This window comes from Camelina sativa, chromosome 15 (genome assembly GCF_030686135.1).
Source record: "Camelina sativa cultivar CO46 ecotype springtype chromosome 15, ASM3068613v1".
NCBI lineage: Eukaryota > Viridiplantae > Streptophyta > Magnoliopsida > Brassicales > Brassicaceae > Camelina > Camelina sativa.
This window is the reverse complement of record NC_141894.1, coordinates 11,819,430-11,834,153: the sequence shown is the minus strand read 5'-3', so window position 1 is coordinate 11,834,153 and position 14,724 is coordinate 11,819,430. Positions and strand designations below refer to the sequence as shown.

Here is a 14,724-nt window from a genome sequence, read left to right as displayed (position 1 = left end):
ACTTTGCTTCTAAAATATGAACAAACACAATACCACACTTTTCTCAATCATTTCATTTTCTTCTCCTCTCTTTAGATGGATTTCTAGCCTTTGACATATTATTGTTTGATTTTTTTTCTCAATCCTTTTATATAATCACACTTATTCATCAGATATGTATTATTTTTGAGAATTTTTTTTTTTGTGTTCTTTAACTTTTTTTTCTGGGTTCATGATCTATAACTTTTTTTTTTGGTTTATGATATAATCACATTTTTTTTTTCTGGGTTCAATCTCTGTTTCTTCCTCCTCAAACCCTTTGTATATAATCACGCTTATTCATCAGATCTGTGTTTTTTTGTATTCTTTAATTTTTTTTCTTCTGGGTTCATGACATATGGGTTCTTTAATTACACCAAAAATCTGGATTGAAAACAAATACAGTTTAATTCAAGTTTTCTATGACATGTGTAAAAGTCTGGGTGTTATTAATTTAATATAATTTTGGTATATAACACAGTTTATGGATATATATATATTTTTTTCTAACAATAACTTTTTAAAAAATCCATAACAATCACCAAAAATACATTATCAATGACTTTCAAATCCACCTTATATGCATTATAAAGTCCACACAAATGTATTAGACTTTTAAATCCACTAATGTCATGGGTTAATTAAAATCTATTAAAATCCTCAATCCAATAACACCCCCTAAATGAGAATTGAATATATTTTGTTGATAAAAAGATAACTGTATATATTTCTGTTTAAAGAGAGAAGTGAATATATATTTAAATTCATGATTTGATTAGCTAAGATGCCCTTTCATTGATCTATATTTATAATATATAATTCTTGAATATATATTTAAAACAATAGACAATTTTAGTTATTAATTCACAATAATGTATTTTTATAAACCTGCCAAATTTTTTATTAACTTTTCTATTCCATCTCATCAATCCCATATTTTGTATTAACTCTCATTTTTGTAACTTTCATAATATTTATAGTAATGCAATGAGTGATTAATAATAACATTTAGAAATCTTACATATATAAGAAAATATATTAATATGTAATAATTGCATATCTATAACTCTCACATGGTTTATGTGACTCATATAACAATGAAATACTCCCTCTGTTTTAATTTAGTTATCGTTTTAGATTTTCAATGAAAATGTTTGGTGAATATTCCAGTTTTATCTGTGATGATTTAAAGTTTGACCAATAATATATTTATAGTTTTTTAATAGTTTAATAGTTTTTTTAACTAATAAAGGGTAAAGGGTAAATATATTATAAAGGGTAAAACAGACAATTTAATAGTTTTTTCTAATTTGTGTGAGAAAACATTAAACGACAACTATAAAAATAGAAGAAGTATAAATTAAATTTACCTAATAGATAGAAATTGATGTAAAATTAGTGGATTTATTATCCAATTAAATAATAAATTTTCTATATGCTCTTAACTACAATTTTTCTTATAAATAGAAAGATACATATTTTACTAACCCTTATATCTCAAGTCTCAAATAATATTTTTTCATTAATATTTTCATAACTAACAATCTCCAAAATCACAAAAAAAATCCAAGAACAATGTAAACTAAATCCGTGCGTAGCACGGAACGACTACTAGTTTAAAATAAATTTAAGTTAGATTTGTGTCATTTTTTGGTAAAGTTTTTGTAATTGGTAAACTTTAAAGCTGTATATTTGTATAGCTTTGTACCACTTTGTAAAGTGTTTACCAATCACTATCATTAAGTAATAACCAAACATTTGTTATACACTCGATACGTTTTGGACTACCCGATCCTTCAACCACCTATATGACGATATGCGTGACATCAAATGGAAGGGAGCATTAAAAATGATTTCACACTTTTTGTATCTAAATATATGGGAGAAAGCGAAACATAACGAATCTAACCCTTCAAGCCACGTTTTCTAGTACAAGCCGCAAAATACTAAAAAGGGTAACAAAAACAAACCCCAAAAGCATAAAACTAATTATAATTAAATTTTCCCCCCAACTTTTTGAAAGAGTATAAGCAACACCAAACCCGTTTTTACGTAGAAGCAATCTCCCTCTGTCTCTCTCTCTCTTCCTATAAACACTCGACAAACAATACTTTCATGAAGACACACATTCAAAGAACACTAGTAGCTACAAACGACAGCCTAAAAACCTAGCTAATTTACAACAAGAAGAAAAGAATGTCGAAAACGTTCAAAGCCATAAGAGACCGGACCTATTCAGGTGTAGGAGACCTCATCAAGCTCCTCCCTACAGGAACCGTATTCTTGTTTCAGTTCTTAAACCCTGTCCTAACCAACAACGGACATTGCCTCCTCATCAACAAATACTTCACCGGAGCTCTCATCGTTGTTTGTGCCTTCTCTTGCTGTTTCACTTGCTTCACGGATAGTTACAGAACAAGAGACGGTTACGTTCACTATGGTGTCGCTACCGTGAAGGGTCTCTGGCCAGATTCGTCTTCAGTGGATTTGTCTTCGAAACGGCTTAGAGTTGGAGATTTCGTTCACGCTTTCTTCTCTCTTATCGTGTTCAGTGTTATTTCCTTGTTGGATGCAAACACTGTGAATTGTTTCTACCCTGGCTTTGGCTCCACTGGGAAGATCTTTCTCATGGTTTTGCCTCCGGTGATTGGAGTTATCTCCGGCGTTGTTTTCACGGTGTTCCCTAGTAGACGTCATGGAATTGGTAACCCTTCGGACAACAATGAGGATGATAGTGCTTCCGTGATGAAATGATATCGCATGTGTTTTACTCGTGGAATGGAAAATACTAAAGTTGTATAAATAATTATTATAATCTTGATTTTTTTTTTTTACTTTTTCTGATTTAATATTTATGTTGGTGAGTGCTGATCATATGTGGTGTTTGTGTATTTTATTTCATTATTTGGTTAATTTCCCATTTGTTTTGTTAATAAATTCAAGGATAGGTAATATAACATAAGTATCTTACAGTACTAGCTAATATTTTTGTGCTATTAGTGAACCAGCACTATTGAAATCAACGGATGTTATGTAAACAAGAATTTAAAGAGATATACACACGTACACAATCTGTCTATATATATCTTTTTATTTATTTTATTTTTTTCAACCATTGGGCCAGTCTAGCCGGCCCATTAGTCAAATTCCTACATTCGTAAGAGCCGAGAATCGATCCCAGGTGTGATGGTGCCTTCTACAAATGGACTTACCTCCTGCCACTGCACTAAGGTCGCTTTATATATATTCTTTTATTTTTGGAAGAAATTAGCAAGGATAATTAATTGTGGATGTTAAAAAGAGAACGTAAATAATATGATTAAAGTATGTATGTTCTTGATTTAGTTTAGATGATAGTCAATTAGTCTTTTTTTTTTTTTTTTTCACTGAAAGGATTATATTGATTGAAGTTAAAGTTCGGAAAGGTTACAAATCACAAGATAAAAGATGAGAATAAAATTACAGAGACACAATGATCTTTCCATAACCTACAACTAGAAGAGGAAAGGATTTTACCGATACATTGTTTAAACCAAAGACATCTTGTCTCGAGACTGATTGAGCTCTCGAAGGACCATAGGGAATCCGCATACCGATTGGTGTTCACGGTCTTCAGCACAGATGGCATAACAAATGGCATAACAAGAGAATGAAACTTGGCTTTCTCCGCATAAGATGCATCTTTCTCTATAAGTGCTTTGTCAAGGGTCTCCCGGGATTTAACCGTAAGATAATCTAGACCCACTTGAACCTTTCAACGCCACAGAGAACAAGTAATTAAGCTAGGGAAACCTTATTCTAAATGTTCTAACCCAACACTAACCAAAGCTCAATCCCCTGACTAACAAAGAATTATAGTCTGGATGAGAAACTTAGCCCAAACAAGGGAATCTACAGCCCATACAGGGAAGCTACAGAACCTGAGCAACTGATGATACCAGATCTTAAACGGTTACAATCTGATCAGAGCAAACATGAGACACAAGAGGAAAGCAGAAGAGAAGAAGAGATACCGAGATAGAGAAGATTCGAGATCGGCTTAAGCAAAGAATTGTCGATGAAGGAAGAGGAAAGAACCGTCGCTAGAAGAAACAGGAGCCTCCACTTCGCGTATACTCACTAGAAAGAATCAGCGGTCATAACTGAGCCTAGCCAAAAATCCCTTCCGTGAATCGCGAACACCAGCGGCACCCCGAGCACCTCAGCAACCAACAGAACCTATGAAACGGGAACCAACAAACTCGCTAGATCTAAACCTCCACATCTACAGAACTCCTCACCAAAAACCTTCACGCTTTACCAACCGCATGATACAATAACAAGGACTGAAAAAACTAAGCAAGAATGTAAAAGAGGTGACCGACGCTGGCGCTATATGAGCCGCCACGCGCCGGTCAAAGTTTTAACGGAGGCTTTGAGAAAGAGAGGCGGCGAGAAAGAAAATTAGGTTTTAGAGAGAGGGTGGTCTGATAGTCAATTAGTCATTCAATTATTATATTTCAGTACTTCCTAATTAATCACCATGGCGCTTGCATGTGTGTTTGCTTCTCTACTATTGTTATCGCTGTTTTTGCTATCCCAATTTTTATAATTGAAGTCCAATGTTTCTCTTTCAGTCTATGTTACTTTCGATTTCATTAAATAGTTCATAATGTTCAAACTCGAGCATTTTGGTACGGGGAGAGAAAGATACAAGCCTGCAAGGGACGTTTCTTTGTCGAATTAATGAACATATGTTGGGAATATCAAAATAGAGCAATGTTTATAACTTTATTAGAAAAATATATAACAACTAAGAGCAAGGTTTTCTATTTTCATCTGTAAACTCTATTATAGAGTAATTTTTGCTCCAATGGATCTCTATTTTTACTTTTATAATAGAGATTGCTATTTTTTTATCTATATATAGAGGAACTCTATTTTTTACTCTATAAATAAAAGTGAACTATTTTATATGTAAAGTAGTTCTCTTAATCTTTAACTTCTTATATTTATGACCAAAATAAATAAAATAAATATTTTTAAGAACTAATAATAAAAATTTAATAAAATTAAGTATTTTTAAGAACTAATAATATAAATTTAAGTATAAATATTTATTTTAAAATATTGAGACTACCATTTGGAAAAGATAATTTATATAAATAATAAATTTTAATTAGTGTTTGTGAAAGTCTTTTTTTTATTTGACAAACTAAAGTGGGAAGAGAAAATTTTTTAATTAAAAACTAACTAAAATCTATTAAAAAAAAATAGAGCCACCGAGTTGTGTTATACAGTCAATGGATAATCAAAAGCAAAAAGGAAAGCACTAAAATATGTACAAAATCCCAGAAATTGGAAATAAAGTAAACAAAAAAAAAAAATCTAATAGGAATTCAAACCTACAATATCCAAAAAAAAAAGGGAAAATATATCAAACAAAACAAAAACAAAAAAAGTTCCTTTTTTCTTTGTTCGGTTGTGCATTGAACAAAACTGGAGCAGGAAAAGGAAAATAAAATCTTAGGAATCCCTCTCTTATCTCTATAAATAAATAAACACTCTTAACAAATTCTTCAATTCGTCTTTTAGGTTTTCCACATATTATATTTTCTCTCTATCTCTCTCAAAAAACACAGCAAGCAATGGAGAATGAAACGAGTCAACTAATCTCATCTTTCATCGAGATTTCCGGAGGCCAGACCGAGGAAACCGCAGTCCAGTTCCTTGAGGCAACTAGCTGGAATCTGGAAGATGCCGTTAACCTCTTTCTCATCTCTAGGAGAAACCCTAGTCATCGTCATCATCAAACTCGAGAAAAAATCCCTTCAATTAAGGATACTCTCTATGATGATTTCATGTGTCCAACTTCGGTCGCAGTATGTCCTGAAGATGTGTGGGACGACTCGACACCAGAAGAACCGTCAGATTCTAGGTTGTCTTCCTTGTACCGTCCTCCTCTGGATCTGCTTTTCAATGGTTCCTTTGAAAAGGCAAAAGCAACTGCCTCTATAAAGGATCTATGGTTGCTCGTAAACCTCCAATCAACGATAGAGTTTGCTTCCCACACTCTTAACCGAGATTTATGGTCAAACGATACCGTGTCTCAAGCCATCGGGTCCGGCTTCGTCTTGTGGCAGGTCTACGATGATACCAACGAAGGACAAAAAATATCAACTTTTTACAAGATCGACTCTGCTCCTCCCGTGATTCTCCTCATCGATCCCATCACTGGTCAGAAGATGCGTACATGGAGCGGTATGATTGAAGACGTGTCCTCACGAACACGTTGCGTCTCTGACAAGCAACAGACGTATTAAAACAGAGAAGGTTTGCTTTTTAAGCAGCCAGGCTGACGACAACGACCATCAAGACATGTCTACGTTTTGGGACGACGATCGCGTTGTGACGACTTCTCCTTCTTGGGGGAAAGAATTTGACGAGACTTGTCTGTCAAGTGATGACGTGTTTGAGTTCCCAGTTCTGACAGAAGAGCCAAAAGGAGACTGCGATCGAAGCCTTTTATGCAGTCTGTGCATTCGATTTCCAGATGGGAGAAGAAAGCAGAGGAAGTTTCTCAAGAGCGAACCGATTCAGCTTCTCTGGTCTTTCTGTTATTCTAACATGGAGGATTCAGAGAAAAGGGCGTCCAAGCTTGTGCAGGCGATTCCTGGTGCTACCAAGACTCTAGATTATGGAGCTAAAGCCACGTTTGATCAATCTGGGATTGATAATTCGATAGTCTCGGTTACTTGGGAGTGAAGACTTCGACCTGTTGTTTTCTTCTTTATATCTTCTCTTTGAAGTATTTTATTATGGAAGTAACCCTTGCATTCTTGTTTGTAATTCGAAAAACTTATGATTGGTTCATCTATTTCGAATATTAAAGTTCAATTTGACAAATTCTCACAAGTTACTTAATGTTCTTCAGATTTTTTTCTTTTAATACTAGTAACGAACTCCAATGATAGATTAAACAAACGATATAAATTTGTAAATTACAGCGATTTCTTCAATTTAGAATTTTTACGTTTGATATCTATATTTTATAATTCGAATTTAGATCTATTTATTTATATTATTTTCGAATGTCTTAAACAAGATCGAAAAGAAAAAGAAGTATTGTATACGCATATCAGATTGGAAAGTAGCTAATTTTGGAAATTCCTCATGACATTTGTATCACTAATGTATGACGGCTTGATCGATATGCATATATATCCATATAATTACCCATATATCTTTTTTTTTTGACAACAGTTTAATAATATTGCTAAAAAAAATCATTATGGTAACAAAATCTTTTGCTAAAAAAAACAATGTATGAAGCAACTTATTGTCCTATCAATTTAATAATATTGTTTCTATTTTTTACTAGTCAAAGTAGGTATTGAGTCCCCGCGATATCGCGGAAGAACTCATTTTAATAAAATATATATATATATATATATATATATAATTTCATAATAAATTCAAAAAATTAAACTTTTTAACACATTTCTTATACTAATTGAGAAGTATGTGTCTGTTTAACCTTTTAAGTCTATTTAATTAGTTAGTTACCCTTTGACTAAAATATTTACAGATTTTATTATTGGTGTAATTTACACATATCTAACTCAATTATTTTGAAAAAAATTACAATTAAAATACGCAAATGAGGGATACAAATATTTACGATTAAATAAAGAATGATTAGTGCTATAAAGTATAAACATATGATTGGTCGTTGCATTTTTAAAATAATATTTAATGTAATTAAATCCACATATTTTTATTTAGTTATGTTTTCTATTTCAATATTATATAATTATTAGTTGCTTACAATTATAAAATTTAATATATGTATATCCTTATGTTTATTTATGTTTTACTTATAGTTAAACATATTTATATATGTAAATGTTTATATGCTGACATATGACATCACCATATACAATTTGAAAGAAATGTAAAATTATTTATCTGACAATTTTGAACTCTATGTTTTGTTTTAAAATTAATTTGATTTATCAGTTTCAGTTTCTTTCTATTTTGTTTTAATTGCTAAAAACATGAATACATTGTATAAAAACACTATAAATTTCAAAAATAATAGTATAAAAAAATTAAAAAGATATTAAAAAAAATAATTGAGGACCACTCTTAAAAGGGCATAATGTTCATTCGTTCAAATATAATATTTGAATTCATTAATTTTTTTTAAACATAACTCAAACATATTTATAGATATGAACATGTTTTCCAAAATCAATCATTACTTCATATAAAATCAAAATTTATCAAATTAATAACCTTATTTCTTTTAGACATATTACTATTCAGTTAATCAATAAGAAGATTACCAATCAGTCTCAAATTTAGATATAAATAAACATAAAATTATCACACATTTCATTTCTAACTCAGTTATAATATACATTAATAATAATGATTATATCTATTTTAATAGAGGCAGAATTGTAAATGAATATATAATAACAACTATCGTATTATAGACAAAACATATTTTATAAAAAAAAACCTAAAGTCATTAAATATTTTGACAGTTATAATATATTACATATGTAGTTAAATCCAATAATGAAAGTACTTACTACTTATTTTTCTCCGCACAAGATGCTAGTTATTTATCTAGTTTTTTTGTAAAGACAAAAACAATTATGAGTGAAAAAATACAATAAAGATTTATAAATCTGTTTGCTCTGAAAGATTATATCATTTGACGCCCATAATTGTTATATGGACATTCAATAAATATATAAGAAAATTATATGAACAACTACACATCAACATTTAAAAATAATTAAATACAAAATTATGAGTTATGAAGCTCTTTTGGTTTGTTTTAACTTTGAAAATAGAAAATTTAATAAATTAATAATTTTATCAAAATAACTAGTATATTATGGTCTAGTGATTTTTTTTAGATCTTTACAATTAAATTTGTTATTTTGGAGAAATATCATTAGTTTTTGAATAATAGTATAACATACAGTATGTAAAACTATTCATAAGAATGTGTTTTATATGAGAAAACCCTAACAATGATTTTAAGAGCAACCACAATGTCTAAATTTGGTCGCTTCTTCCCAGGAAAGTGTCCCAAACGCTGCTCTCCCAAATGCCTCTACAAGGGTGATGAACGCAGATCCATCGAATCAACGTTAGGTGCGTTTAGAGCTGAATTTCACGTATCTCAGGGCAAGACAAAGGTAGCAATAAATGTTATTATTGGGCAGCTGTTTCTCTTTTCATCTGGATATGTTTCTTCACAAACTACAAAAGATAAAATGGCGGCATATTGGAAGTATGAGAAAGTTGAAGACCATCCCTACCTCAATGCTTTTCTCCAAGAATTCAATAAATCGTTATATTTTTGAATCTTGGTTTTGGTTTTTCTTTGCTCAAGACACTTGTTTTTGTTTTTAAGACTATTTGTTGTTTTTGTGTTTAAGACTATTTGCTGATATCACTGAGAATGTTTGAAAAAAATAATAATAATAATACTGTACTAAAAAAAACAAAAGTTGTTGGGTCCGATGAGTTTAAGACTAGGGGTCAAATATTGAATTGACAAAAAGTTTAAGACTTTATCACAATTTATTAAAATAACAGTTAGATGTTAGCAACGCCTTCAACCTCTCCAAAACCCTAGAACCCAAAAGCTAAATGAAGTAGAAGGAAGGAGACGAAGAAGAAGAAGAGACAAATACAATCAAAGCTTCTTTGTTTTCTTTTGGAGAATGGTGAAGGCTTACCGAAGGTATAATGCGGCGTCCTCTTTTGGCGTGATTTCATCTTTGGATTCGAACATAGCTTACGACTCTAAGGGTAAGCATGTGCTTGCTCCGGCGTTGGAGAAGGTCGGAATCTGGCATGTCCGTCAAGGTGTCTGCACTAAAACCCTAACTCCTTCCTCTTCCCGCAGCGGTCCATCTCTCGCCGTTACCTCCATCGCCGCCTCCCCTGCTTCTAGTTTGGTACTTACTTTTTTGTTTGTTCACTCTATATATCAATTTGGTTGCTAAATAGAGCTTAAAAATGCCGTTTTTGAATAACAATTGCTTAGCCAAGAGAACAATTATCTAATACTCATGGGTGCTTTGTAGTATTGAGTTTCATAAGCTGTTGTTTGATTCTGTGTGATAAAACCAGGTGGCAGTTGGGTATGCAGATGGGAGCATAAGGATATGGGATTCCGAGAAAGGAACCTGTGAGGTTAATTTGAATAGTCATAAGGGGGCTGTGACTGCTTTAAGGTACAATAAGGTTGGGTCCATGCTTGCATCGGGGAGTAAAGATAATGATGTTATCTTGTGGGATGTTGTTGGCGAATCAGGCCTTTTTCGTCTCCGTGGTCACCGTGATCAGGTTCTTTACTATCTTAGTTTTACAGTTGTATGATGTAGTGTTTGATGATTCATACTATTTTTCTGGTGGCTTTTTCATTGTTGTTTTTGACAAAGCAATATTCATATGTCTAATGCAGGTCACAGATCTTGTTTTCTTGGATTCTGGTAAGAAACTTGTTAGTTCATCTAAGGACAAGTTCTTAAGAGTCTGGGATCTTGAGACTCAACACTGTATGCAAATAGTTAGCGGCCATCATACTGAAGTCTGGTCAGTGGATGCTGATCCAGAGGAGAGATATGTTGTTACTGGGTCGGCTGATCAAGAACTTAGATTTTATGCTGTCAAGCAGTACTTGTCTCATGGATCATTGGCATCAGATTCAACTGCAAATGATATCAAAACTGATGAAGATCACTCGACAGAGAGCAAGTGGGAAATTTTAAAGCCGTTCGGGGAAATTCAGAGACAAACTAAGGATAGAGTTGCAAGAGTTAGATTTAATGTTTCGGGAAATCTTCTGGCTTGTCAAATGGCAGGTAAAACAGTTGAAATATTCCGAGTTTTGGATGAAGCTGAGGCAAAGCAGAAAGCAAAGCGTAGGCTTCGCAGGAAAGAGAAGAAGACTTCCAAATTGGGTGATGAAAATCCAACCGGTAATGGTGAAGCAGGTGCCAAAATTGAACAAGCGGATGCTGTTTCTAGTCTTACTGTCCCTGATGTTTTTAAGCTTTTACAAGTCATTAGAGCTGGCAGAAAAATCAGCTCTTTCTCTTTTTGTCCGATTGCTCCAAAAAATTCCTTAGGAACATTAGCTCTCTCTTTGAACAATAACTCACTGGAATTCTATTCCCTTAAGAGCAGCGAAAACGAGAAAACTGTTACCATTGAACACCAAGGACATCGCTCTGACGTGAGGAGTCTTACCCTCAGTGAAGATAACACCCTTTTGATGTCAACCAGTTACAGTGAAGTCAAAATTTGGAATCCCAGTACAGGTTCCTGTCTCCGCACTATTGAATCAGGATATGGATTATGCAGTTTGATCGTTCCCCAAAACAACAAGTATGGTATTGTTGGAACCAAGAGTGGGGTTCTTGAAATCATTGATATAGGAAGTGCTACCAAAGTGGAAGAAGTGGAGGCTCATGGTGGCACTATTTGGTCAATTACACCTATTCCAAACGGTAATGGGTTCGTCACAGTCAGTGCAGATCATGAAGTCAAATTCTGGGAGTACCAAGTCAAACAGAGATCTGGCCAGGTGAGATTCCTGACCTTCATTTTCTTTTTTTTCCCCTATTAGAATAAGTAAAAGATGCATTTTTGTTTTATAAATTGTTTCATTACACTCCTTTCTTTTTCATCTCCTGTTTTGTGCCTTTGATTTCCGGAATTGCCAAGTATTACTAAAGCTGTTGATGAACTGATACATTGTTTATTAGTGTTGAGTAGTATGTTAGAGTATGCTAACATGATTTGATTAAAACATGTTTGATAATCTGCAGGCTACCAAACAGCTCACTGTTTCAAATGTTAAGTCCATGAAGATGAATGACGATGTACTTGCTGTTGCTATCAGTCCTGATGCTAAACATATAGCAGTTGCACTGCTTGATTCCACAGTGAAGGTAGGTATTCTGTTAATGACATATTTAAAGGAGAAAAAACTAATTTAAGTAACGTCATATAAATGATACACTAACCACATTCATATCTATCGTAATATTATTTTCCTTGACTTATGTAACATCAACTTACTGACCTTATATTGCTTTCAGGTTTTCTACATGGATTCCCTAAAATTCTACCTCTCCTTATATGGCCACAAGTTACCTGTGATGTGCATTGACATCTCATCAGATGGAGAGTTGATTGTAACTGGTTCTCAAGACAAAAATTTGAAAATATGGGGTTTGGACTTTGGTGATTGTCACAAGTCTATCTTTGCTCATGGTGACAGGTACCTCCACAATTCGTACCATAATTCTCAAATGGCATAACATACTGAATGATGTGGACTCAGTTTTTCCGTGTATATTATAATTTTGTCTGGTTTTAGCAAAACATTTCCTCTCTCTAATAGACTTAGAATGGAAAAATGCAAAAAAAAAAGTATGACCATTGCTTGACATGATATAAGCAGAAAACTCTTTTTTCTTCCCGCATCTTCCCAACAAATTTACTTGGCTAGTAAAATGTTGATTATTACCGGAAATATTATATTTTGTGTATAAGACTCCTAGGAGTCATTAAAAGATTTGTCTGGTGCTTTAGTGACACGTGGTTTTGGTTTTACAGTGTCATGGGTGTAAAATTTGTTCGGAATACCCATTATCTATTCAGCATTGGGAAAGACCGCCTCGTCAAGTATTGGGACGCTGACAAATTCGAGCTATTGTTAACGCTTGAAGGGCATCATGCAGAGATTTGGTGCCTTGCTGTCAGTAACCGTGGTGATTTTCTCGTAACAGGATCTCATGACCGCTCTATGCGTCGCTGGGATCGCTCTGAAGAACCTTTCTTCCTCGAGGTAATTCCCAACTGTTGGAAGTTATTTAAATTTGCGTGATGAGGTTAGATACGGAAATCATGCAAATAGAATAAACTCTTCTATTGTAGTTGTGAATGTGGATTTGGTTGCATGTCTACTTGAGTATATTTTGATGAGTTACTATATGCGGCTGGCCAATTAATGTAATTTTGCTGTAAATGATGCAGGAGGAGAAGGAAAAGAGGTTAGAAGAGCTTTTTGAGTCTGAGATTGATAATGCATCAGTTGACAGGAATGGACCAATGGAGGAAATTCCAGAGGAAGGTGTTGCAGCATTAGCTGGCAAGAAGACGATAGAAACGCTATCAGCTACTGATTCAATTATAGAAGCCCTGGATGTAGCAGAAGATGAAAAGAATCGTTATGCTGCTTATGAGGTGGGAATTGTGACTTTGTTTGTTTATCTATACGTATGCATATGACTTCCCCCTAGTTGCTGTTAAAGCCCCATTGGGCTCAGTTCAAATTGCAGATAGAGACCATGGTGCTTTGTTTTATGCTAATTTGGAGTCAAAGTTAACATAAAATGGTTATGCCAATATCTAGTGATGCTACTTTGTTTCCTACTTGTTCTTTGCATCGTGATTTTTCTTTCTTCCAATTTTCAGGAGGAGAAAACAAAGGGAAAAGTTCCTGAATACCTACCCAACGCTGTGATGCTCGGGCATTCTCCATCCGATTTTGTTCTCAGGGCCATCTCAAAAGTGAAAACAAATGATCTTGAGCAGACTTTGCTGGTAGGTTGCTTTCTTCTATCAAACCATCGTTTTTACTAGTTACTTGGTTGTACCTTAATTAATACTGAATCCAAGGTTTAATCAACGCCTTTTCCTCTTTCGGATTTTGTGTAGGCTCTACCATTCTCAGATGCTATGAAGCTTTTTTGCTACATGAAAGACTGGAGTCTAATTCCCGAAAAGGTAAATAATATACTCCTTTTGTGTTCTAGATTCTATAATTCAGCTCAGACGGGACTTGTGTTGTAAAGTAGAATGTAAGCAACAACCTGTGATATTTTTGAAAGAGTAATTGAACGAAAAACAGATCCCGAGTTGTCGTCTTAGAATTTCTCAAAAGTTTGTTACCAAATCCTTGCAGGTAGAGCTGGTTTGCAGGCTCGACACCACTCTAGTACAGACACATCACAACCAGTTGGTAACAACGCCGTCTGCGAGACCAGTCTTGAGCGTTCTCAGGGATACTCTTTACCCAAAAATCAAGGTTAGCAAAGAGGAAAAGTGTTGTTGAGTTCTATATGTTTATTTAATTGATGAATTGGTTTTGATATGAATCTGGAACTTATCAGGCATGCAAAGATACAATCGGTTTCAATTTGGCAGCCATGGATCATGTCATGGTAAAACACATTTCACTTTGGATGATGTTTCCTTCAAGCATTTTTTGTTTTCTTTCATCTTTGTGGGTGGGTGGGTTTTTAATAAGTGAAGTATTTGGTATTTTTGCAGCAAATGATGGCATCAAGATCTGATGCTCCCTTCAAAGACGCAAAGGCGAAGCTAATGGAGATAAGGTCACAGCAAGCGAAACGTATGGCATCACGAGGAGAAACAAAGATGGAGAAAAAGAGAAAGAAGAAGCAGAAAAAATCAGAGGAAGGACACGGCCATGCTTTGTTCTGATGGGATGTATTAAACTTTAAGGATGGTTAATCTAATCCAATTTTGCCTGTAACCTTATATTTCAATTTTGATGTTGTTACTAAATCATTTCTCGTTCGAATCAATGGAAATTTTAAATTTATATACGAAAGCGTCAAAATCAAAATATAAGTTGACCAGAATAAAAGGGTCAAAATA

At 33.7% G+C, this 14,724-nt stretch overlaps 2 protein-coding genes and 1 pseudogene across 3 annotated transcripts; all 3 read left to right on the top strand.

Moving 5' to 3' along the window:
- The first annotated feature begins 2,078 nt into the window (after positions 1-2,078).
- LOC104746582 (protein DMP2) lies at positions 2,079-2,993 on the top strand. Its single transcript, XM_010468100.3, has one exon. It carries the CDS (start codon positions 2,215-2,217, stop codon positions 2,770-2,772), a length of 558 nt encoding a protein of 185 aa, XP_010466402.1. The 5' UTR covers positions 2,079-2,214; the 3' UTR covers positions 2,773-2,993.
- Positions 2,994-5,606: 2,613 nt separating this feature from the next.
- On the top strand, positions 5,607-6,925 carry LOC104748397 (putative plant UBX domain-containing protein 14 pseudogene; annotated as a pseudogene). The gene has a single exon (XR_015582698.1). The product of XR_015582698.1 is annotated as a putative plant UBX domain-containing protein 14 pseudogene (transcript).
- A 2,650-nt stretch (positions 6,926-9,575) lies between these two features.
- Positions 9,576-14,670, top strand: LOC104746581 (U3 small nucleolar RNA-associated protein 12). Its single transcript, XM_010468099.3, has 12 exons — positions 9,576-9,983; positions 10,159-10,374; positions 10,493-11,617; positions 11,862-11,984; positions 12,135-12,316; positions 12,655-12,886; positions 13,075-13,284; positions 13,516-13,644; positions 13,759-13,827; positions 14,006-14,128; positions 14,214-14,264; positions 14,374-14,670. The coding sequence occupies exons 1-12, from the start codon at positions 9,747-9,749 to the stop codon at positions 14,545-14,547; spliced, it is 2,871 nt and encodes a 956-aa protein (XP_010466401.2). The 5' UTR covers positions 9,576-9,746; the 3' UTR covers positions 14,548-14,670.
- The last annotated feature ends 54 nt before the right edge of the window (positions 14,671-14,724 follow it).

Bases quoted from the DNA above. Each gene is read 5' to 3' on its own strand.
- LOC104746581 (XM_010468099.3), top strand. From the start codon at position 9,747: ATGGTGAAGGCTTACCGAAGGTATAATGCGGCGTCCTCTTTTGGCGTG. The intron at 11,618-11,861 runs GTGAGATTCCTG...GATAATCTGCAG, and splicing joins TCAAACAGAGATCTGGCCAG to GCTACCAAACAGCTCACTGT. The intron at 14,265-14,373 runs GTAAAACACATT...GTATTTTTGCAG, and splicing joins CAGCCATGGATCATGTCATG to CAAATGATGGCATCAAGATC.
- LOC104746582 (XM_010468100.3), top strand. From the start codon at position 2,215: ATGTCGAAAACGTTCAAAGCCATAAGAGACCGGACCTATTCAGGTGTA.